The sequence below is a fragment of the Myxocyprinus asiaticus genome, chromosome 39, assembly GCF_019703515.2.
Source record: "Myxocyprinus asiaticus isolate MX2 ecotype Aquarium Trade chromosome 39, UBuf_Myxa_2, whole genome shotgun sequence".
Classification (NCBI taxonomy): Eukaryota; Metazoa; Chordata; class Actinopteri; order Cypriniformes; family Catostomidae; genus Myxocyprinus; species Myxocyprinus asiaticus.
The window spans coordinates 28,961,053-28,987,107 of NC_059382.1; the positions used below are offsets into that span (position 1 = coordinate 28,961,053).

At 38.9% G+C, this 26,055-nt stretch overlaps 1 protein-coding gene across 2 annotated transcripts in view; it reads right to left on the reverse strand.

The window, feature by feature from the left end:
- Nucleotides 1-164: 164 nt before the first annotated feature.
- LOC127430020 (sacsin-like) overlaps nucleotides 165-26,055 on the reverse strand; it is a 41,028-nt gene continuing 15,137 nt past the window's right edge. For both annotated transcript variants that reach the window (XM_051679425.1, XM_051679423.1), the window contains 6 exons: nucleotides 24,632-24,743; nucleotides 24,393-24,539; nucleotides 21,492-22,977; nucleotides 19,777-19,868; nucleotides 16,501-16,527; nucleotides 165-13,334 (listed from right to left, as the gene is read on the reverse strand). In XM_051679425.1, the coding sequence (XP_051535385.1) occupies nucleotides 1,780-13,334; nucleotides 16,501-16,527; nucleotides 19,777-19,868; nucleotides 21,492-22,977; nucleotides 24,393-24,539; nucleotides 24,632-24,743 (13,419 nt within the window). In that variant the 3' untranslated portion in view covers nucleotides 165-1,779. The remainder of the gene's footprint in view (nucleotides 13,335-16,500; nucleotides 16,528-19,776; nucleotides 19,869-21,491; nucleotides 22,978-24,392; nucleotides 24,540-24,631; nucleotides 24,744-26,055) is intronic.

A 26,055-nucleotide genomic window follows, 5' to 3' on the forward strand; every position in this document is an offset into this window, starting at 1 on the left:
CAAAATGAAACTTCTGTCATCATTTACTCACCCTCATGTGATCAGTAAAATCTCTGTTTATATTCGATGACACCTAGTGGTGTAAATGTAGCATAACCAAAAGCAGAGGTTCTCAGTTACTAATGTCACTGTAAAAATGAGTTATTCGCAGTCAGCCTTGATTAGTTTATTCCACGATTGAAAGCTTATATATAACTTAAAATCTTTTAAACAGGTCCAAAACAATTATCCTACTGGTTGTGGGTCTTGGAGGACATTAATGTGACATGAATCAGGTGAGATTAAGACACATTTCAAAAAGTATTTTTCAAAACAATACAGTAGGCAGAGTTTTAATTTCAGTTTGTCACAGTTAAATAAAGACAATAGATTAAAAAAAATTATTGACATCGAGCACCATATGAATCTACTGTATATGTTCCTCTTACACAAATTTCAGAGAACTTCATGCAAAAATTTTCAGCAATAGAGGAAAATTGGTTTCCATTGTAAATAATAGAAAACACATATTTGATCAATGTTTCTAAGGAACCAAGCATGATTTATGTGTGATTTGTGCAGCCACAGCACTTAGGCAAGTTTCTAAGGAAAATCTAATTTAGAGTGTCATCTAATATATCCTTTAAATGGTATGTTTTATTTATTTATTTTACTATTATTTTTTATTTAACAATAGATTTAAAAAAAAAAAAAAAAAAAAAGTTCAGTTGTGCCCCTAGATAACAATCAAAAATGTATTGTTCAGTTGAGACATAGCTGGTTGTGAAATTATGGGATTAATTTCATTTTTGGTAAACACAAACTCACCGTAACATTACATATTAGGATGTAATTCACAATGTCACACAAAAATTAGAGTATCCCCATATGGGTTTGCCAGCTAAATAAACATGTTTTTTATTTGAATGCACAATATAACTTGGTGTTTTCATTTAAGAATGACTAACTGGCGGCATATGAATGATATCTAGTGTATACCCAAAGAGTAATTATGGGGTGATTTTAGATTGATTAGATTGATTTTAGATTTCTGTTAGATTGCACATTATAGCTACAGCTTTCGATCATTCAATTATCTGCAATCACCCAAGTTCTATTGGCATCAAAGTGCAGTGCAAACTCATGCTAATAAAACACAATACAGTCAACTTGACTATGGCAGGAAAAATACTTTTCTAGAAAAGATAAAAAAATAAATTACAAAAAAGCAGCATTTGGTATTCTTTATGTACACAGGAACAACAATAAGCTTTTGCACATTATGTCCAGTACACTGTTGCATGTTAATGATAAGTAATAGTGTACAATTTTTAGGCTCAGGCAGCATTTCAGAGTAATGCAGCAAATATGTACACAGTAAGAATGGGTCACAGCATTAGAGATGGCAGTGTCCAAATGAAATGACATAATTTTCACTTAAAAAAAAAAAAAAATTATAATACAGTATTTACTGGTCTATATTGTACAAACACCATTGGTTTATCTATTTTTGTGTTTTGCATGGACTAATGGTGACAGATAAAGGGATAATTACCCCAAAACTAAAAATTATGTCACTAATTTTTTTCCATGTTGTTCCAAATCCATATGGCTTTTGTTCTTCTGTGAAACACAAAAGGAGATGTTATGCAGAATGATCAGCACCAACATTCCTTAAAACTGCTCCTCTTGTGTTCCAGCGAGGAAAAGTAAAGCCATTCGGGTTTGGAACAACATAAGGGTAAAATCTTGACAAAAATTTAATTTTTGCATGAACTATCCCTTTAAGAGGGTTAACATTCAGATTTTTTGCTGGACAAATGTCTCAAGTTTGATGATTATCCGAGCAGTACATTCCATTACTCTCATTGCTACTTCAGAAGTATACCTATCATTGGGAATCTGAGGGAAGGGCAAAAGGTCAGGGTAGCGAGTTCTTAGGCTGTCCACACCATAACCCTCCAGGATGTGTACATCCTTGGCCAGCCCTGTTAGCTGGGTGTTATGCTCCTCTACCTTTTGTGCAAGTGCTGTGGGCTTCACATCTTTGTCTGATTTCCCTCTGACTGCATAATCTGCAGCAATTAATGCAAGCTTTGTTGCCAGGTAGCATTTAAAACATACCCATTCATTAGCGTTTTTGTGAAGGTCATTTCTTGCAGCAGAAAAGTTGGCTCTTGCTTGTCTTAGCCACCGACGAGCCTCCACAGGGTTCCCAACAGACTTGAAAGATGGTGGTACAAAAAAACGATTTGAGTGAGATGTGCCTGCATAGCTAGTAAACTGCTCTCGGGATTGCTGCTTTTCCGACTTATGGCTTGTTGCTTCTTGGTTCCATGATGTGTAGAATCGCTGAAATGAGAATTTCTCTGACTGGAATCGAGTGGAAGATGCAGAGTAAGGTCTCCTTGATCCTCTATCAGTGGTCTGCTCTGTCTGGGTTTGCTTCTCCATCCTGCTAATCTCCTTTTGCAAATGCTTGAAGACTTCTGTGGCAATATTAAGATTCTCTGCATTTTTGTCAGGGTGCCACTTCAAGTACAACCGCCGAATAATCTTCTTGCGTTCAGTTTCAGGAAGTTTCCAGGCTTGTTCTATAACGGAGGTAACTTCTTTTAGAATTCCGGGTAATGCATCGAGTTTTATCTTTTTTGGGGACGACTCAGTTGGAGTAGACCTGTGACTTTCCTTTCCAGGAAATATGGGAGGTACCATTCTGGCACGAGGGGACTGACCCTCTGAGGGGCTCGTTGGAGTTGGTGTGCCATCTCGAATATGGGTGCTATCATCCTGTCTGGAAAATTTGTACAAATCAAGAGAGCTTACAATTTTGTACTCACTGTACCCAATGTCAATCTGAAAGCATTTGCCAAGGACACTTGGATTGTCCTCCTCCTCTCGTTCTACTTCTTGAACAATGATGGCATATGTGTAGGTTGGTTGATAATTGCCTAAAATATCACCTCCTTCGGAATCTACCAGGTATCCCACATACTCGCCAGGGTAGAACACATTCATTGGATCCATGAGCAGTAAATGATGTATCTCTGCAGGTATGGGTGTACCAGGAAGTGGGAGCTCCAGCTTTGAGGGCTCTGTTGTGTCATACTTGACACCAAGATTGTCAAGTTTATCGGTTATTCTGTAGATGTCGTTGCATCCCAACATAGCAATCAAATAGGAGGTGTCGGAAATCAGGTTGTCTGTAGCTGACTTGAGGGTCATTGCCAAAGCAAGAAGGAAATTGATGTCTTTGCTGTCAGAATGCTGAATGTAGAGGTGAATAACTGCTGTTCCATACCTTTTAAGAAAGGCGAGGGTCTCACTACGGCTGTAGGGAATTGGGGTGCAGCCTTTTACTCGCAATGTTGTTTGTAGTTTTTCAAAGCAAGATACCTTTAAGCCCTCACACAGAGCTTTGCATAACCGTATTGCTTTTTCCTCATTCACCATGTATGCATTCTCATTCTCATGTTTCATGATCCGAATTAGTCCAGTGATAAACTGCTCTGATGACAGGAGAAGCTGGAGTCGTCCCTGAAGTGAGCAGAGGGCACCAAATTGGCACATTTTTGGAGACTCTTCATCCAGTTGTTCCTCTAAGATACTACTCAGAAGCCTGGGCCTCAGTTTCTGCGGAAGCAACATGATCAGCTTTGTGTGGAAGGCATGGTCTTTGCCTAGGTAACACTGGTTCATGTCGACAAGCATCTGAACACCAACATTACCCTGAATTCGGCTCTTGTAGTGTGGTGCATCATCGAAGAGTAAAGTGTTTGATTTGGCCAATCGTCCATCATTACTCGGAAGGTAAAATGTCAAATCTCTAACTTCCTCAAGGTCTTTACGGATCTGTACCGGATCGTTCTGGATACTTTTGAATAGCCCAGAGACAGTTCTTTTCACTGTTCTCATTTCATTAGGGTCAAGCTGCTTGCCTTCAGAATTTCTGTATATTCGACCCAAAACTTCAACATACTGTTTAGTTGAGACAACATCTTCAGTTCCCAACTGTTTAAACAATTGGTGAAATGTACCAAGCTCAAGGGGAAGTTTGTACAAGTAAGGTTTGAAGTCAGACTCATTGTCCAAATTAATGACAACCTCCTCTGTTTTAAGGAGCTTCCAACCCTCCTCAACCATAACAAAGGCCACTCCTCGTAACTGAAAGCGAAATTCAAGCTTTTCTGCATTAAGAAATTCATAAATGCTCCTCAAGACCTTGTTTCGTGTTTTGACTGTATCGTCATCCAAGTTAGTGATGCTGCATATGTTTTTGCAATTGCTGATGACCTTTTCCAGTGGTGGGTCCACATTGACGTTTAACATGCTCAAAATGAGATCAAGCTGCTCTTGGCTGGTAAGTGTATTTCCTTCTTGGTCCTTTATGCTTGCTGGAGTGGCCCTCTCTGGTAGAATAGGACAAGATGTCCACAACAACTGCATGATATCAGTTTGTTTAAACTTTGGATTTACTTGAGACCCATTGAAGCGAATTAGAGGGAGAGTGCCATTCATTTCTTGGTACTGAGTATGGAGGCGAACAAGTTCTGCTGGTGCACGCTCTGGACACAGGAATGGAATCATAGAGAGTTCTTTGAGGAACACTCCATCAAACAGATCTGTTCTTTCATGGAAAATGTGATTTAGGAGAATATCAACAATGGTCTGAACTTTTTCCTTAGACCAGTTTTCTGTATGAGCTTTGATGCTGATCTCTTTCACAAACTGTAAAACTTGCTGTTGAGACACAACATATTTCAGACCAATGTTGCGTAGGAATGTTATCCATGAGGGTAAATAGGATGTCCCACTTTTTGGCTTTGATACCCGCTCAATTTTGCGGAAGAAATCACTGGGGATGAAGGCCTTTTGTGGAAGCATTACCTCAAAAACTTTCACTGTTTGATCAAAGAAGGCTTTGGCAGGTTTCAGCCTATTGGTGGAGTCATAAATGAAGGACAGACCTTCCAGTTTCTCATAGAGCTGATCCTTGATACTGCTTGGCTCCTCCATTGCCAGTAATCTCTCCTTGAGATATATAATGTGTTGGGTTTTGGCATCATGTGATAAAATGTCAAATTTTGGAAAGAGATGATTCAGGTACACCTCAAGATCATCAATTGGTGTGCACCCCAGAAAGCTGTAGAGCTCTTTGAGCTGTGGATTGTCCGCAAGAAAGGCTGAAGAATGTGTACTGTGTGCCCACTTTTCAATGTCAGTAGATGGAATGCTTTTGGTTAGAACATAGCATACCCCAAAGTTTGCAATGGAGATGTATCGGCCACTGACGGCTTTGTAACAAGGCAACAGTTTCAGACATTGTACATCAACCTGGGTCAAATTTGTCAAATTACAGTTGAAGTACAACAATAGTGCTTCAAAGTCTTTGTCTGTCAAGCTTCCTGTTTTGAAAGCTGATATCTGGATCATGTACTCAAGAGCTCTTAGTATGCTGGAGGGATTATCTATATTTGCTGAGTGCTGAGCCAGTAGAGGCAAGATAGGACTCTCTTTGGCACATATTTTGTTTGCAGCCAATTGAAAGCATCCTCCCTTCATCAGAGTAAGAAAGACTTTGTCATTTTGTCCATTTGGGAAGATGGCTGCAAATATTAGGCTTAGGGGTAACAAAACATCATGCTCTGGCACAACTAATTTGTTTCCTGACACCATGAATTTAATTCCAGGAAGTAGTGCCCAATCTTTCAAGATGTCCAGAACTGTCTCAAATTTTGGCCTGATCTCTGCTTGGTCATCTTTTGATGCAAGTTGCTCACTGATAAAGTGCCATGCACTCTTAAGCCAAGATTCAGAAGGAAAGTTCTCCTTCCATTTCACTGAGGTCCTTGTTCTGCACTCTCGGGGAAGTACAGATCCCAGCAGATTTCCAAAACTGCTTATGTCAAAAATCTTTGCCACACCTGCTTTAAGAAGGATGCTGCTGTACCTTATGTATAATGTGTGCATGAATAGCTCTTTCCTCGATGAAATTAGCTCATGATGATTGGTCAGAAACTTTGGATATCTGGAGTCAAACACTTGCAGAATGTTGTCCATTGTCATCAGCAGTGGGAGTCCCTCTAAGTTTATGTCATTTTCTTCCACATCTTTAAAGCAGTAGTCTACAAGCAGTTTCAGACCATGGAAGAGCTTGAAATTGGACTGCTGCAGCCGACATGGTAGTCTTCCAACTTGGCAAGATGTGTCCAGGGATGAGAATGTCAGAAGGAAACTGCGAACATCCTCAGGTGTCACATAGTTGACTGGAATCTCAGCATCTTCCAGACAGAAGTACAGACTGGCTGTCTCATCACAGCTGTAGATTAAGTTGAAGCCAACATCCAGGAGCATGGCCTTCATCCTGAAGACATTTTCTGCCACAGATTTTCGTGTGGTTATGTTGTAATCTGTGTTTTTAAGATGCTGCAGCTCATCCTGCAGTAAGTTGTCAAAGAATGCTCGACCTCTGGTTGAGGTGGATGTGTTCACCCAGGAGATGTATATTGCAGAGTGCATATCAGTGTTGTCAATGTGGGGCGCTCGAAGAACAGGGAGTAGTCTTTTCAGGTCCAAATGAATGCAATGGTAGATTGCCTTTACCAAACAATACCAGTCTGGTTGAATGTCAAGCCTGTTTACTGGAAAGAAAGACAAGAATTTTCTCAAAATATCCCTGACAATGTGGATTGGAGTTCCTTGAAATATCGTCATGGTGGGGTCAGGGCCTGGGAATAGCCAACGTTTTAGTTGAATTAGTAGTTCTACACATGTAGGGGCAATTAGTGCTTTCATTAGGTTACTGTTCCAGTCACTCCTCACACCAACCCCATTGTCATCCCTCCACAGATTTCTTCTGGCAGAGTCTAAAGCAAAATGGCCATTTACATGGAAAGGAAGGCCAGTCTCCAGAGAAAGAGGAAGAAAACAGAAGGCCCTATGAGGTTTTTTGTAGTTGTGGCTAGTGCATGCTGCAACACCACCACGTGGAAAGAGTGTTATGTCCCCATTTTTGTGAGCTGAAATGACACTCTTAGATACCTTCTCCATGTCAGAGAATCCAGATCTGTTGCAAATCAGCCAGGTTGTGGAATTATCATCTGTATCCTCAATGTCCATTGTATATGTAATCTGCTGAACAGGAATTTGGGGCAGCTGTTTTTTCTTGAAAACACTGTCCAAAACTGAAGCATGAAATTGCTTACGTTTTAGGCGATCACCATCTGTGATTTTTGCTGTCACTGAGTAAAGAGTTTTTAAATCTCCAGTTCCATTCTCGATTTCACATATTGAAATCTTCTCCATGTGATTCAAAAACATGAGAAGTTCTGCACCATCTGTTCGTATTTTATCGAGGAAGTTTTGAACCATTCTGTCTGAAGCAGGTGCTGAGCTAATCTCTGAGATTTTGGCCATTTCCCTAGTTCGTATGGGAAATCTGAACATTGTGCTGTGTTCCAGCTTGAAGTTATTCCCTAAGTATAAGTTCAGTACATCAGAGAATTGGGATCTGAAGTCAGAATCCAAATCTCTGAACATTCTTCCTGGACTGACAGATGTTGCTCCAGGTGCATAACGGGCATGTGGATCAAAAATGCAGAGAATGTCATTATTGGAGATAAAAGACGGACAGTCAGTAATGTAATACACAGAGTTAAATCCAATGCCATATTGCCCAGTTTTGCCAGGATTTGCCTCCTTGGTGCCCCTTCCGAGATTCTGGATCCCTCTAATATCATCCTCTGTAAATGGTTGATTGTTGTACACACATAGTGATGGGCCTTGCATGGGCACCCATTTGTCATCAAAGATTCTGTCAGTTGGGTGGGTCCTGGGATCAAATACAAAGTATATTTCTGTGGCTTTTGCATCATCTGCATTCTGAAGGAGCTCTTTCAGCATATCTTTTTCTGATGGATAAGCATTGAGGATACTTTTGATTCTGCTGGTGAGTTTCTCCTTTTGGCCAAACTCACTTCCCAGGGTAGTAAAGCAAATGTTGGAGGCGTATCTTTCCAAGGCTTTGTGTCGTTTCGGAACTGTCCCCAATTTTACTGCCACCTCTCTTGGAATATTACTATGGCAATATTTAATGGTTGTGTCTCTGACTTTAATCCAAGGACAGTCATTATAGCATAGTGATTTTGATGGTTGTAGTATGAAATTTATGTCAGGAAGAAGTATCTCACCATAATTACTTTGGCAGAATTCCTGATTTTTGTCTCGGATCAAGCTCCATATTCCCTCACTAATTATTCTACGGGACAGTTGAAAGTTCTCCTCAGTAAGAGGCTTTCTCCCACATTCATCCTTTATCAGCTGTAAAACTGCTGAGAATGTTTCAACAGTAAAGCTCGGCTGAACTCCCACATTTTCAAAGAGTTCCAGACAACTATTTCTGTACTTGTTGGGAAGTTGGTAGAGATATGGAGCAGCATCAAAGTTTAAATGAAATGCCACTTTTGATGGTTCAACGTATGTGTTCTCCACTAGAACTGAGCAAAATGTTTTTAGCTTCTCCATGATTTCCTCTTTCACAGAATTGGACTGCAGCATCTCTTCATGGAGATATTTGTAGCAAGCATTGGTTATGTTCTCCTGATACAGTGTAACGCCATCAAAGGATTTTGAGAGCTCCTTTAGCTGACTGATGACCAATGTGACAGATGGCTTTTTAATCAATCCAAGAAAGTCTTTCACAGCCAGTGAGATAGGACCACATCCTTTAAAAGAGGAAGAATTCTCATTCAGTACGGGCTTCATTAAACATACAGTGTCCTGATGGTCTGTTGTAAAAAGCTCTTTCGCAGAGAACATGGTAGATTGGGGAAAGTTGTTTCCATGCCATGGAAGTGAAAATCCAGCAGGCTTCGTCAAAAATGGGAGAAACTTGATATCTTGTAATTTGGCAAGATACTGATTTGCTGCTGGATCTCTCATTTTGAGCTTTTCATCAATGAGACTGAGGATTATACTGCTCCTGTGGCATGCAACTGTGTGACAGTTTTCATTTACAGCCAATACAGACTCGGCACGTTCAATCAAGTCTTCCCAAGATAGATCATCCTTGACCATTCCCAGCTGCTCTAACTTCACCAAGCATACTGGATTTGCATAGTCTCTCGAACTTCCTTCAGGGAATCGTCCATCTTCACTGTTGTACAGTTTAGCTACTCTGCCCTCTGGATGTATGAGTCGAGATGGCAAAACAAGCTTCTGCGATGGTCCTGAACATGGAATGCACGGAGTCTCCCTCAGTATGGAAGCAAAATACTCTAGTTTTTCATTGAGGACATAATACATTAGAGGGTCACGCAGTTCCTGATCAATGCCTTGGATATGGGGGAAGAACACATCTGAGAAGAACTGCGTCTCTGTCACGGTGTTATCCATCAATTTCCCTTTACAGCCAGCATCATCAAAGCCTTCCTTGACCCAGTCTGGTAGCTCAACAGCACAGAGATCCTGGCAACCACACTTTTTTAGGTATTTCAAGAATACCTTGAAGGCAGCAGATCCAATGTCTGGTCTGCAAAGCAACGAGTCATCCAAAAACCGAACATTCTTGATCGACACCCAGGTTTTCCCATTGGAAAAGACTTTTATGCTGTCATCATCAACACCTTTGGCTATTTCTTGATAAACTCCCTGACAAATCAAATTGAAGTCATTGTGAACAACTCCAGGGTCAGGCCACGCTGCATAATAACAGTAGTCTAATAATTCACCACTTTCTGCCATTGATCTCAGCATGTTAAGTGCAGCCAAGTATGCTTTCACAATCACGTGTCTCATGAAAATGGAGTTCCATTGTCCTTTTGTGTCTGTCTTCCATAACTCTTTGCGATTTGATGTGACTGCAAAGCAACCATTTATGTGCACAGGCAAGCCAGTTTTGATCCTAAGGGGTAAGTAGCAGAACACTTCTCCATTTGGTGTTGCACTTGTCTTTACAGTCCATTTTCTATTTTCTTCTTCAGAGAGCAGTACAGCTATACCTCCACATGGTACCAGACCAAGACGTTTTCCACTATCACTCAAAGAGAACTTCAGAGCTTCTGTCACATCCATGCACGAGCAGATAAGCCAGTTTGTATGTTCCACTCCCTTCTGTGGCATTTCATCTGTGAGTCTCTTAGTTTGTGTGCCTTTAGCTGCCATCTCAAAGTATGAGGATGGGTCCTCCTCAGAACCTCTGAAGAGTGGGGACTGAAGATCAACAATGCGTCTGAAGACATTATGGAACTCCTCCACAACAATTCTGATGATGCAGCCAGACTTTGGAACTTCGGCTTGCACTCTGTTTGTGGCTGCAACTTTTTTCATGACTTTGGCAGCAGATTTCAGAATACTTAGGGGTCCATACGCTGCTTTGGAAGACCACACACTCTTGTTTATTGTGACCACATCTTGTGCAGCAGCAGGGTTTGGCTCCTCACATTTCAAATATTTCAAGACCATTGTTCCAACATGCTGTGTGAACAGAATGAGCCGATGGCCACAGATGCTGAATTCATCTACAAGAGAGTAGATGTCAGTGGTATTGTAGTAAATGCTGCTGATTTCACTTACAGATGCTTCCTGCTCAGTTCTGAAGGGAAGTCTGAAGAGGGTCCCATCATACTTGTAAGGGGACTCTAGTGAAAGAGGAAGCTGACAGTTAAACACATTGATGAAAGGTCTAAACTGATTAGGAAACTTCCTAAGCCGCTTCTGCTGTTTGCTCCAGTTGATTTTGATGCCTGGATTTGACTTGTCTCTGATGTGTTTGCCAATGTGATTGATGTTTGGATCAAACATAATCATGAATTCTCTACTCATGATAATAGGTATATCAGTCACATGATAAACAGAGTTGAAGCCCAGCCCAAATTTGCCGACTTTGTCTGCTTCGCATCTTTTCATAGACCCACCCAGCCTGGTTATATTGAGGAAGTCTGTATCAGAGAAAACAGAATTGTTGAAGGACCACAAAGCTGGGCCATGGCAAACAATCATGCCAGGGTCGAGCAGATTCTCTCGGATTTCAAGATTCTTCCGCATGTCAATCAGGAAACTACACTCAGTGGCATTTGCGTCATCAGCATTTTGCAAAAGCTCTTTGAAAATATCCGCAACTGATGGATACTCCTCTAGAATGTTCTTTATTCTCACAGTTAGAGGTTCTCTTTGGCCTGACTGCTCAAACCCGAGGTTCTCCGGGTTTATCAATCTCGTGCTCAAACATGGGACTCTCAACCATTCAGCAGTTTTCATTGGAATATCATAATGCACAAGGATGATTGGCTCTGAGACATCATCTAGTAAGTCATTCAAATCCTCTACCTTGATATCACAGTAGGTGCATTCACGGATTGGTTTCATGACCAGTTTGCTTGGATCTTTGTGGTAAAGGATGGGTACAAGCATGTCAGAATCTACTGATATTTGACTGCTGTATAGCCACCGTAAAATGTTTATCAGGAGTAGGACATTACGCTTGCTCTCCTCTTGTGTCATTTCCTGCTCACACCTTTGCCTGATTGTTTTGATGACTTCAAACACATGGCTGGGTACAACTTCTTCAATAGAGCCACAGAACTTAAAAAGCTTGTGGAATTTTGCAATGGTCTTTGGTAATGAGTACAAGTAAGGCTGGAGATCCAAGTCTGGTATGGGCTTTAAAACTGTGCTCCCAGGGGAAGCAAATGTTTTCCCTGTCCAAACCCAATTGAAGGGCAGAGAATTCAATGCCTCTCTTGCATCCTCCAAATGAGCTTGCATGAATTCATAGATTACGAACAAGATCTGCTGAAACTGATACCAGTCCTCGGTGCTGAATGCCTGGGATCTGTGCCAATCATTTACTGCTTTCAAATGCTCCAGCACTTGATCAAACTGAGGCTCTAAGGATAACTTCAAGGCTTTTTTCATGCCAGCAGAGGTACGTTCCACCATGGCAACAGAAGAACCAACAAGCACAGCATGAGATATATCACACATTTCAGAAAGAGAGGAAATATTGCAGGTATCACCTCTCCAAACAAGAGACTTGGGGTAATTAAGAGGTCTGTCTTTGCAAACAGGTACCCATTTTAATTTTTGCAGAGTTGCCTGAACCTCTGAGGACTTCACCAACTTGGTCTGTTTGTTCAGTATAGTTAGGAGTGTTTTTGCCTTCATTACAATGGGATCCCATTCTGGTGCGCTACTCCCTAGCAAGTCCTCAATTTTCCTGGCAACCTGAAGTACATCCTTTTCACTAAGTTGCACCTCATTTTTCAGCCCCAGTTGTCTCAGAGAATGAAGGACATCGGGAGATGAAGTATAGTCATTTGGGGGAAACCTTGTCTTCTCTTCCATGAAGAAGAGGTTCTGCAAAATCTCCAACTCGGGATCAAAAAAGTCTGTCGGTGAATGGGGTTTTTCTGAAGAAGTATGAATAAACTTCAAAGGAGAAAGCCAACTAATTACTGCCTTGTTTTCATTCTTTAGAAAAGACAAATGTGTGAGGGCCCAGAGCATGATTTTTGTGACTTCCTCTTTGGTGTAGAATCCTCTCTCAATGTCATGAATGATCACCTTTAGGCATTCAGTGCTGTTCACTTGCTCAATGTTCAACAGTTTTATCAGACGGATAGTTGCCTCATCACTGCTTTCAATTATATTTATGGACAATTTCACATCAAGTGGATGCTTGGCAGTATGATGTAATACTCTGGCTCCTTTCAATGAGGTAAATGGAGAAGGGTCTGTCTTTGATTTCTGCCCAACTTGGTCAAAGATGGGAACCTCAAGGATGATGCATTTCTCCTTTTCTGTGACATCAGTAAGACCAGCTAAAAAGCCTCGGAGTGTAATCTTCTGACTGAAAGAGAGTGATGAAACCTGGTTTGCTAATCTCTGAGATGAGCACCTGTCCATAATTTGCAGTAGATTGCTTGGGGATGACTGATGAATGTAATTTTTCAGGAGTGGATGTTGCAAACATGGATCAAGTTGCTTTAAGATAACACAGCCAAGCTTCTTCATAACTTCAAATAGGTTTTCAGAGGGAGAACCCTCTTCCTCATTCACAAGAATGATGGGAGACGGAGTTTTGAGACGCAGCAGTTCTAAAGAATCCAAGGTGTCAGTCAGTGGCACATTTGGAATTAAAGGCATATCTTCAAAGACATTAAGGTCATCTGCAAAGTTAATGTAGAGGTGCTTCCAAACCATTGTTAGCCAAGATACTGAGGGGTGCCTCTTCTCTTGATCACCAGGATTCCACTGTACAGCAAAATCTCTAGAGGGCCAGGCTGTAGTAAGGACTTCTTTAATTAGGCGTGCTGATCTCTCCGGGGTTAGTACTTGAACCTGAGTGCAAGGCCTCCCTGAAAGCACAAACACAAAACCTAATGCATGTACTTGGTTTTTAAAAATAAGAGAATGTACAGTACAGTGGGGTTCAGTCTAAGATCACTAGTGAAAATGATTCCATTTTGCATTCTAATTTAACACAAGTTCTCATTTTAAATGATGTTATCAGCATAACAATTTGAATTAAAGATAAATTGAAAAACTAATATGAATTTCAGAATTTATATACTGTATCCCCTTTTGCTTTCATGACAGCATGCACTCAAGCTGGCATGGACTCCTCAAATTTGTGTAAAACCCAATGATCTGTGTAATTCCAGCATGATTTGAAAGTGTTGCAAAGAGCATCTTCAATGGATGGAAATCCGACCTTTTGTACAAAGTTGTTAACATGGTTATATCACAAAATGTATTACATTTGATTAGTGACCTAAAAATAGTGCAGAATTTGAAATGTGTTTTCTTAATTTTATGTCATAATAAAAAAATCTTGATAATTAATGTGGACTCAGACTTTTGGACTGTATTCTATAAGGTACTAAAATAATTTTCAAACTACACTACAAATACTCAAACACAATCATAGGTGACAATCATAGATAGCTTTTAGGAAAATTAGGTACAAATATTTTTGATATTCCAAGCATTTACAATCAATGTGAGAGAGAGATAGAGAGATAGAGATAGAGATAGATAGACAGACAGATAGATAGATGAGATATTAATATGGCTAACATGCAAGAAATCCTACATTACTACTGTACTTAGAAAATACAATTCTAAAGGGGGGTTAAGTTAGATTTTTTTTTTTTAACATTACAATTTTTAAAGGTACAAATATTGCATGTAGTGTCTCAGTTAAAATGAGGTCATAAAAGCTGCATGCATACTAATTAGTGCAGTCAATCGATATAAAAAATAAAAACTGAAATTAATAACATGACATGCCAATTAATTAATTAAATTAATAACAATTAATTGCATACATCATTATTTGCTGAGAAAGGCCCCCAAATAAAGATAATTCATATAAATAATGCATGATAATTCAAATATTATGTAGGGCTAACAATAAATATATAATACAGATTGAAATTCAACTGAAATAAATTGCATTATTGTGGCAGATGAATAAAGTATTAATTAGACAAGACAAAAAAAATGGCTTAAGAACTCAAATATTGTTTGTTTTATTCTAATATCATTAAACAAGCCTACAGTTGACAGCAATCTGTTCTCACAGTACAAGTTCTTCAGTTCCGTCAGAGCTATTTTTAGTTGTCGCTGTATGTACATTTGCGGGCTCAGACGGACGTGTCTCACTAGTATTCAGCATCATAAACTCCACATTTTTATGATGCTTTCAAGTAAAAAGTAGTGGAAACTTTGAAATTGCGCTTTAAGATTCCTATATTCTGTAGTGCTTCACCCACCTGTTATGCTTCCTCCTTGCAGTTCTCATTAGTGATGTCCAGTTTGTGAACAAATCGTTCTTTTGAACCGGTTCTTTTTAGTAAACGAGTTGAACTAGTTCACCAAATCGGACTGAATCGTTTGAAACAGTTCGTGTCGCGAGTCAATACTGATCCACAAGTAACTCTATCTTAACCTGTTTCTCGGATGTGCCTGACACTCCAAATCGAATTAAGACGATAAACAGGATTAATATGATCCTAGAACTGGTAATATATGCTTTTGCCAACTCTAGTTCACTAATCGGACTGAACGCTCTGTCGCAACAGCTCTCGACTCAACAGTACAATGATCCGAGGACAGCAGTTCTCAAGTCAACAGTACAATGATCCGAGAACAGCAGCTCTCACGTCAGCAGTACATTGAGTCAATCACAGCAGTTTGCGAGTCACCAGTACACTGAACTGAGAATCGCCTCTTTCGGACATCAGTGAGCAGCTGATGAGCATGCGTGATCCGAGGACTTGAATAAGGGGGCGAAATGTTTCAGTCAAGAGATGTAAACACATTTTTCTATTGAGTACTGTGCATGCAGATTATATCTGAAGTTGTGATGAGCTGGATCATGGTTTGTGTAAAAAAGGGTGAGTTGATCAAGACTAGTTTAATCACTTTTTATGCTTTAAACATGAGTAGAACATCCGCATTTGTATATCAGTGTCAGTATTGGGTGCTTTATGTGCAAAACTTTAATGTAGGATGTATTGTAAGATCACTGAATGAAACACTGATGATAATAAACACCCTTATTATTATAACTTAATTAAATAAAATGTTATAATCAGCAATATGCCCTTACATATGGCTTTATTGAATGTGTTTGTGCGTGTATTCTACGATGCCAGCGTATTAGAACGTAAATGAACTGGTGAATCGTTTTTTGAACCAGTTCACTGAAATGAACCGTCAGAAAGAACTGGTTCGTGGAAAAGAATCGGACTTCCCATCACTAGTTCTCATTCTGTGGCTGCGCTGCTTATGAGGTTTGAGGTACGCTGCCACCTATTGATGCAGCTCGTAAAAATAGATGTACTTCAAGCTTGAATTGCTCGCATAGTAGGACGATCTGTACTTTTATTACGGAATTTACGTATGCGTATATATATATATATATATATATATATATATATATATATATATATATAATTGAATGTGTTTGTGCGTGTATTCTTCGATGCCAGCGTATTAGTATTATATATAGTGACGTCATTACGTGATGACGTAAATTAACTGTTGAATCATTTTTTGAACCAGTTCATTGAAACGAACCGTCCGAAAGAACCGGTTTGTGGTTCTTTCAGATAATCAATATTCTGAAAAAAATATTAATACGCTGGCATCGTAGAATACATGCACAAACATATTCAATATATATATATATTTTACACACACACACACACAATTTTTATTTGTTTTACACATTATTTATATATAATTAAATCACACTAAATTAATTATTTGACTGCTCAATTATCATGAAATGATGCAGTGCGCATATCTAAAATGGAAGCTTTTCAACTTACCAAAGTTAGAAGTTTGTGGAGTCTCTCAAACATTTAAGTGATTATCATCCATGCATTTCAGAATATTTAAATCATTAGTATTTATTCTTCAGAAATTGGGTTATTGGATCATTCACATAAAAGGGATGTTAGTGATTAAACAGTGAAATCCAGGAAAGCTATGGCAACTCTATGGTGCACTTACCTGAAAAGCCCCAAAGGTATTGTTGAACTGGAGATCAAATTCAAACATCAGCATAAAGGTAAAAAACAGTTTAAATAAATAAACATAAAATGATAAAGAAAATACAGGGTTGCTGCAATCAAATTTAAGACTTTTTAAGACCTGAACTAAATTATAAATAAAATTAATACCGTATCCCCATACCAAAACAAACCACCACTATCTCAAAATAAATAATGCATCACAGACTCTTAGTTAAACAGGCAGGGGCACACATTCAACATGGCCTTAACATTGCTTATCAGTAAAACAGGGTAGGCTATATGCAAGTTTAAAATACTCAAGACATGTTTTCCACATATATAACATTCAAATTCCCTTACAAAAAAACCCCTACAGGAATCCTGCAGGATTTTCATTTTATCTGCAGGATGTTTGCAGGTATCCTGCAGGAATTATGAAATCCTGCAGGACACATGGACAAACTGTGCAGGATATTCCTACAGGTTTTAGAATGGAACTTTAAAAACCACAATGACATGCAGGAATAGCCAGCACACTTCCTGCACAGGAGAAAAATCCTGCAGGATTTTGTCATTTCTACAGGACAACTGAAAACCTCCTGCAGGAATAAAATAAGGTTCTAAAAGGTTTAATCGATCCTGCAGGACACCTGCTTATTTCCTGCAGGAATAAAATAGTATCCTACAGGATACACTGGAGGACACACTGATGTATAACTGTAATAACATATATGAACACTGCTGTTATACGTAAAAGTACCTGACTGTCTTTTCAAACACCAAAACAATTATTTCCTAAAAAAAGAGGCACCATTTAAATACAAATATTTTTAAAACAAATATTAAAAATGGCATTTTATGTGTTAAGAGTGTGCAGTATATGCTGTAGTGTTTACTCAAATAATGAGCGTCTCGCAGTTATCGCCGACTCGCGTCATCAGCGTCACGTTACAGATGCGTCAAAAGACTGCTGTGTTCTGTTCTACTTCGTTGCGTTCCGTATTGGTTTTTGAACTTGAATGTGTCCTGCGTGTACGTCTTGTTTAACGGTACATACCAGACTACAGAGCTTCACCTCTAGACTATTTTGTACAAATCATCTAACCTCTTATCCCCTTTTTGTTGTGCTGTGTAGTAATGTCTTATGTTTCTGATTAGATGTTGGGCTTTCAGCCACACCAATATGGACAAGATGGCAGATTGTGAATCTCATGGAAAAAAGGTGATGTTATGAGCTGTTATGAGGTGTATTAGTGACATGCCTAAAATACCTTTCCTTGAATGCCTTAATGCATTCAACTTCAATTGAAATTTACTTGCTGTTTTTCCCACAGACACAGTGAACAGTCGTAAAGGAAATTAATAAGGCAAAAATAAGGGAAAATGCATAGCTGGATGATAGGTAACATTTCTCCTTTGTTTTTTTGTTGTTTTTTTTACAAGAGTTTTGAAAAGTAAAAAACATTTTATACAAATCCAATATAAAGTTGATAACAGCTAAGATGGCTGGTTAGAATTATTTAAAACATAAACCTTTGTGAATATAAAAACCTATCAGTTGTGTGCACAGACCTCAGCAGGGACAGGGGCGGAAGGATAAAAAAGGGCACTGATTATAATATATATATATATATATATATATATAAAATTTTATTTTTTTAAATTCTGGCATTAATACTAAGGAATGTCGGAAATGAGAGTTGTACGCGATGTTGGAAAACCAATCGAGTTTTATTCTTTTGATGAATGTACACTACAATACATAGAGTGGACTCTTTATCTGACCTGTTACTCTTCTGAGGCAATGCCACTTCGATGTTCCGGGGCAAATTCCAAACTCTATTTTTGCTCCCTTGAAGGGCACCGCTGCAGGAAGATTACACCTCTCAAAAGCATGTTTCAAACGAAGGCGAGGAAACAAATCTTTTCTCGAAGGCGCCCCTGCAGCACCCTTTCTGTGCATGCCACTGAAACCTATTACCACCTAAAAATGTATATATTTAGCACTGTTAGGATCTCAGATTTGATTCATAGCATGGAACTTATAACTTTAAAGGCACTTTAACTCTGAAATACACCGGGGACTCTTATTTTGAAATGTTTGCGCTTCACTGCTTCCAGATGCTCATTCAAACAGATAAGGGATATAAAATGTGCACTCCTACAATAATCTACAACGTATTACAGTATACACAATTAAAAGTAAACATTGTCATATTTCATCAACACTATATCATCATCATCATCATCAACAGTTCATCTTTAGTGATAGTGTCATAAATTTCTGATATGGCCTAATGATTTTGAACTGCTCTGCAATCGCTGCAAACAAACACAACCCCTGCGTGCTTGAAGAAAATACAACAGTGCCACATTTTCACTCTGAAGGACGCAGCGCATGCATTTATTTAATTAAAATGGATTCTTTTGAAGTTTGATAATCACATTAGGTCATATCACGATTCCTTATTACATAAAAATGAAGACTTTTGTTGCATCATTTAAGATACTTAAGACTTTTTATGACCTTAAATTTTGGGAAACTGAACTCAAGACATTTTAAGGACCCGCGGGAACCCTGAAATAATAATAGATATTCCATTGATGCATATTTTGGCAATACTGCAAGTTGATTGTAACTATCATATAAGTTTTGCATATTACCTTTATGTACCTGTGTATTTGTTATGTGTATGGCTACAATGTGGAAGATATTTATTCCATGACAAACTTATATATTTAGTATTACATTACAGTAGGTTTAACCCTAACACCACCTTCATATAAATAAACCCAATAACTACTATTGTATCTAACAGAGAGTAGCACTTTTAATTTGAAAGAATGTAATACACTATATAAAACTCAACAACCATAATGTTGACTGTTAACTACAATTCCTGAACTGGCCAACACACCTAACCGTAACCCGAACAAAAAGCTATGACAAAAATTGCAATCCCACCTTTAAAAATAATAAATATACAAGAGGTTGTGATCCCAATAATGTACTTTGTCTTCTCTCAATCATACTAAAAATGATGTCTCAGATTAAAGTTTTTAAACCTGCTTATGTCACTGAGAGGGCTCAATCCTTTTCTGAATACATGAAGAGTAACTCAAGAATATGACAGCAGTAATAGCAAGCATGAAGCTTAAAAGTGTTACTCCCTGCAGCAAAATAAGCAAGTGTTACCACAGAAGAAGGTCATTGAAAGCAGATGTTCTATATATCCTTAATAAAAGAGCACAATTATGAGCTGTAGGTATTTACCTCTGCTTCTGGCTGCTTCTTTCAGGCTGGTCATGACATGTGGGGCAATGCTTTCAAGCACAAATCTTCCCTCCAGTCCTGGATAAAGGGACCTAGGAAGAAAAATCATATAGGCTTATCACATACTGTACTCTATTGCCATTCAAATGATGGTGGTTGAACTTTGGAACAGTACACATGGAAAATAACAGTACACATTTTGATGATATCATTTCAATGATATAATACCATGAATGAACTAGGGATGTCAAAATGAACAATACTTTGGTACAAAGTCCATACTAAAATAAGTCTTTCTACAGTAGTACTGAGAACAAACTCTATTCGGTATCTGAGTGCTGTCACCGTGGTCAAGCTAGGTGTAATAAATGACGATGATGGTGATCTTATGTTTTGAGTTTGCCATTCTTTTTTACCTTTTGTAATATAATACAGTAATTTAAGTACTTGTATTTTATTTTTGATTTTGACTGATTTCTTTAGGCTTTTTTTTTATTTTTATGAATGCCTCATTGAATATTTGATACTGTTTGTAAGATGAAAAACTTTACATAATTTATATCTTTGTTCTCTTGTTTTTATTTATTCTATTGGTTTTCTTTGTTACATAATAATTGTAATTGTAAGTAACTGAATAACTACTTTAAATAAAAGAGAGTTTAATAACACATTATTTTTTTCCAGGTAATGAAACCGGTATTAAAGGGAGAGTTCGCCCAAAAATTAAGATTCTCTCATCATTTACTCACCCTCATGCCATCCCAGATGTGTATGACTTTCCTTCTTCTACAGAACACAAATGAAGATGTTTAGAATATTTCAGCTCTGTGCATCCATACAATGCAAGTGAATGGTGACAAGAACTCTGTTATATAGAAGACATAAAAGTAATCCATAAAAATCAAGTGGTTAAATCCATATCTTCTGAAGAAATATGACAGGTGTGTGTGAGAAACAGATCAATATTTAAGTCCTTTTTTACTATCAATCTGCACCTTGTACCAGCCCCAACCAGTAGGTGGCTGAATAGGTGAAAGTTTAGATTTACAGTTAAAAAAGGACATAAATATTTATCTATTTCTCACCAACACATGTCACATCACTTCAGAAGATATGGATTTAACCACTGGAGTCTTATGGATTACTTTTATACTGCTTTTTGGGTCTTCAAAGTTCTGGTCACCATTAACTTACATTGTATGGACCAACAGAGCTGCAATAATCTTTTAAAAATCTTAAGTTGTGTTTGGTGAAGAAAGTCATACACATATGGGATGGCATGAGGGTGAGTAAATGATGAGAGAATTTTTATTTTCGGATGAACTGCCCCCGTCTACAGCAGACGCGAGCGGCGCATCGTGTTGCGTCAAAAGTAATAGAACTCCATTATAATCAATGATGCTGTCGCCGATCCATCGCACCGACAATAAACGGGTGTCCCGTTCTATTTTGCGCTGCACGCACTGCCGCTACTACACAATGGTTTAGAATGTTCATGTCGACGTGCCAAGTGAAGACAGCCTCAAGCCGTTGCAGTGCATTGCGCAGCGTCAACGGATGCGCCCGGTGTAGACAGGGTGTAAGAATCAAGAAATTTAACTGGGACCGGTATTGACTACTAAAATGTTTGTATTGTGACAATCATAGAATGGTCCATAACAATGTCAAGAATGCCAATATAAGTGTTTAAAAAAAAACGTTGTTGAACTCCACACCTTGGATACTCCTGCGAGGCAATGTATACAGCATCTTTATCATTCACGGAAGAGGAGAACACAGCAAATGTCTCATCCTGCAAAGGTAGAAGCTCCAGTCCGATGAGGTCATTGTAGCAGGCATCGCTAAGGATAAACTCCAACAGGAGCAGCTTTTCACTGGATGACCCTTTATGGCGACATTTCCTCAGAGTCTGTCGCACAAAAGCAGGGGTTACTCTCCTCAGGCTACCTGACTTCATGACAAACATTGTCAATACTGCATCGATGTAGGCTGGCACCTGAGCCAGCATCATCCCTGAGCTCTGGAGGTATTTGATTACTGTCTCTGTAGTGTCCACACTCGAGTCCAAGTCTGAGAACACCGACTCCTCCACTTGGACCCAGCTGCCACTGAATGAGCAGATGACCGGTTGTTGAAGCAAGTCATTGAAGAGAGGTTCTAGAATAAGTTTCCACCGTGGTCGAATTCTGTTTGGATCAGGCCAGGCTCTGTAGATACCTCTGGGTGACAGGGGGAAATCTTCTTGATCCTTCTTGGTTTGGATTCTCCTGATGGTCTCCATGATGAGGGTGAAGTAAGCCCTTGGGATCACTGTGACTATGAGAAGCTCATTCCAAAGAGCTGCTGGGTCCCTCCACTGGTCCACCTCTCTCCATTTGATGCTCCTACGGTTGTCCGTCAGGCCAAAGAAGCCACTGACGTGGACTGGTAACCCTGTCAAGCTCTCTTCTCCAAGGGGCAGAGGGAGGAAACAAAAAGCACGTCCTGAGAAGCTGGAGGTTGCCCCCTTGTCCTCATCAATAAGGCTGAGGGGCAAAGCAATACCAATGGTTGGGATGAACCTGAGATCATCAGCAAGAGAATCGAGTTCAGCACACATGCCCCGTCCTCCCACGCCATTACAAACCAACCAGGTGGTCTTCTGGGTCTCTTTGGCAGTTTCATCCTGCACTTCAATGGAAAGTTGGTAGGTGGCACAGGTGACTGAACTGCTCAGTATGCCATTAATGTAGCTATCTATAGCCTGCCCTAGGGTATTTAGAGAGTTGGGCCGCTCCATCTTATCCTCTTGGCTATCACTTGCCGTGACCTCGAAAAGCATCCGCTCTGTGCCATCTGACTCACGTACATGCAGAGAGACCTTCTGGACACTCTTGAGGAAGAGCAGCACGGTGTCTGCGTCCACTTTGAAGGATTCGAAAAGCTCCAAAACCTTCTCTTTATTGTAAATGTTTTTGCTTAATTGTGAGGGTTTCATGCGGAGTGGAAAACGAAAGAGCGTTCCCGGAAAGTTGCCATCTTGAATGGTTTTCTCCGAGCCACCAAACAGGCCAAAATAAGGGGCAAATTGATCATTGAGCTCAGTTATCTCCTTTATATCAGACTTCAAATTCCAGCACTGTCCTGACTCATGGACTCCAAATAACATCTGATGAGGATCCAGCATTGCAATTTGATCCCCACTGAAAATACTAGGAACATCTACAAAAAGATGGAATTAAAAAACAAAATGGTTTAATACATTAATATGTACAATATTTTTTAAAAAGAGTTCTATTTTTTGGATCATAATGAATTATATATTAACATTTGTGAACTGATTTACAGTATACTGTATGTGTAGTGTACGTAGGCTTTAGAAAGTATATGGACACACATAAATTAATTTAAAAAATTAAAAAAACGTAAAAGTATGTCATTGCATTAGAAAACAAAATATCAAACCAAGTGGCATTCGCAAACAAATGATGGTAGACCTTTTCTTAAAACTAACTTCACTTTACCTTGCCATCAACGGCCAAGTCAAATTTTAGTGGCTATATTATTTTATGTAATTGTGTGATGTACTTCTTCACATCAACTACTGATATCTTCCAGATTGACATTCAGAAAGTGTATAGTCTATATTATCATGCAAAACCTAACAAATGTCTTTTGGTCAAATGTTTACTTTAAAAGTTTGCTTGTGTGATTTTTCTTTTGAATTAATGACACTTGATATTTTGTTCTCTAATAATACTGATACATTTTTAAGTATGGCTTAAGTGTCCAAATACAAACTTATGGACACACTACATGAAAGCGAGGCCCTATTATTTCATTGTGTCCTTTAGGGTGTTTTCACACTTGGTTAGACTGCTTGGACCGAACCAGAGTTCATTTCCTCCCCCTTCTCCCTGCTGGTCTCTGTTCACATCATATTATTTGGGTCCGAACCGCAGTTCGATTATGCATCAACGAGAGTACAAGCGGCAGCTCTTTACTACTGTAACTAGGCAACAACTCAAGAAGACATCAGCTTTGCTGTGTTATTCAAGTATTCATCTCTTTGTATTTATGACCAAAACTTTACATGCACAAAATGACAGTTATGTTCGTCTGCCACGGATGCAATGAATGTGCAATGATCTGAAGAATATTAGCGTTTTTCTGCCACTAGCCCGTGGATGCGTTGCAAGAGATGTGAAGAATGTCAGCTGCTCTGAAGGGGATTTATTTGGACACAAGCTGGTATGAGAAATGCATTAAACTATTATATTTGCGATCGGGAGCCTGCAAAGGTGAAATTATACATCATCAATAGCGGTTCACTTCCGCGATTCGGTATGATTGCATTCATATCAGCAGTGAACCGTACCAGAGTTCACATGAACCGTACCCCAGACCACCTTTTCAAGTGGACTCGGGTGCGGTTCGTGGGTGCGCACCCAAGTTCGGAAAACAGCGTTCACACAACCCAAACAAACTGAACTTTGATGTCATTCGAACTCGGGTGTGCACCAAAAGTGCTAGTGTGAAAGCACCCTTAGTTTGTCTACTCAATAAAACCTACTAGAACTTACGTTTGAAAAACAATTAAATATAGTTGTATACTCTTGAGACGTTAAAAATCTCACCTGTTATGTGGTAGACAGAGTTAAATCCAATACCAAATCTTCCCACTTTCAAAGGGTCTTCTCTTTTTCTACTGCGTGCAATCTCCTGAATACCATTCCAGTCCTCTGTGGTGAAGACCGCATCATTATAGACATACAAAGCAGTTCCTGTGAAAGACAATAACAAAACAGGTTTAACTACTCATATTGCCCAGGTATTATGTAAATTAAATTAGCTTAGATCAGCATATTTGTATTACCCTGATATTGAGCCATATCATGTGACCATAGCGATTCCACTCCATACTCAGTCTCGTCATACATGAACTTGACCTCTGTGGCTCCAGCATCCTCTGCATTCTGAATCAGCTCCTGGATGACACACACATCAAACAATTGTTCACAGTTTAGAGAGTCACATTGCTAGACTGTATTTAGACACTGCTAGTTCAAAGTACAGAGAACAACAGTGAAAAACCAAAGCAAATGTAATGCAGGTTTCCCCACACGTTTTGGCCAATCAATTTCTATTATTTTCCATGATCTTTCCAGTCATTTGAGATTAGTGGAAAACGATTTAATAGATTCAGACCTATTCGCTAATGAATCATTCAGAACAACTGTGAACCGGTTCAACCAGTTTACTGAAAAGAAATGACCCCAAGAATGATTTGCTCACAAATCAAGCCTGATCTAATGAACATTACATGAGCATGGCAACATTTTTGCAAAACGACGTGCTTCATTACACGTTTCGCTGCAGTTTCCCAGTAAAATGTCCAGCGGGGGGGTGCCAAAACCAAGTGAAATGGGGTCATAATCAGTTTTTAAGGTGAATATTAGATGGAGGTTTTAATGAGTAAAATGCATGTAACCTAAAACTTTAACCTAAACCTAACCGAGTGTCCAAAAACAAAATGAGAAATGAAAAGCACATTTTCTGAAGCAACCACATCATCTAATGTCGCGTCTATGACACTTTCCTCTCACGTGTCAGTTTGCGTATTTGACTTGTCTCGAACCGCATACTTCAGAGTCTAAAATTTAACATTCTATGAGGTGAGATACCGTGGAAGCTAAACACATTGGAATAAGTGTGTAAATGTAGGTGAGTCTGAAATACAAGAGTTAAAATGTATAGTTTTTCAAATGATGCGTTACAGTAAAAGTGTTTCAGCAGGGTGTGAGTAATAGAGCGAAAAATACGTGTTTATAAAGTCATAATTAGCCACTGTAGTCGTGATTTGTGTGAGAGTGAATCAAGTGCAAAGTTGTTGTAGCACCTCTATTGTTAATTTTTACCAGGAAACTGCGATGAAATGTAAAAGTAAATTCGCAAAAATGTGGTTATAGTTAGGGTTGGGGAGTAATGGAATACATGTAATGGGATTACGTATTTAAAATACAAACTATAAGTAACTGTATTCCACTACAGTTACAATTTAAATCATTGGTAATTAGAATACAGTTACATTCAAAAAGTATTTTGATTACTGAAGAGATTACTTTGGATTTTATTGTCATTTGTTTCATTTAATATTTAGTCCTTTCAGATGGAAAACATTTATACATATAAATGATGCGATCCAAAGTGTATTTGAACAGCGGTGAAACACTTTCTTATGATGTGTTACATTCATACGAGCAGACATAGAAGTAAGTTTGAAGTAAGTTTGGAGCAGAA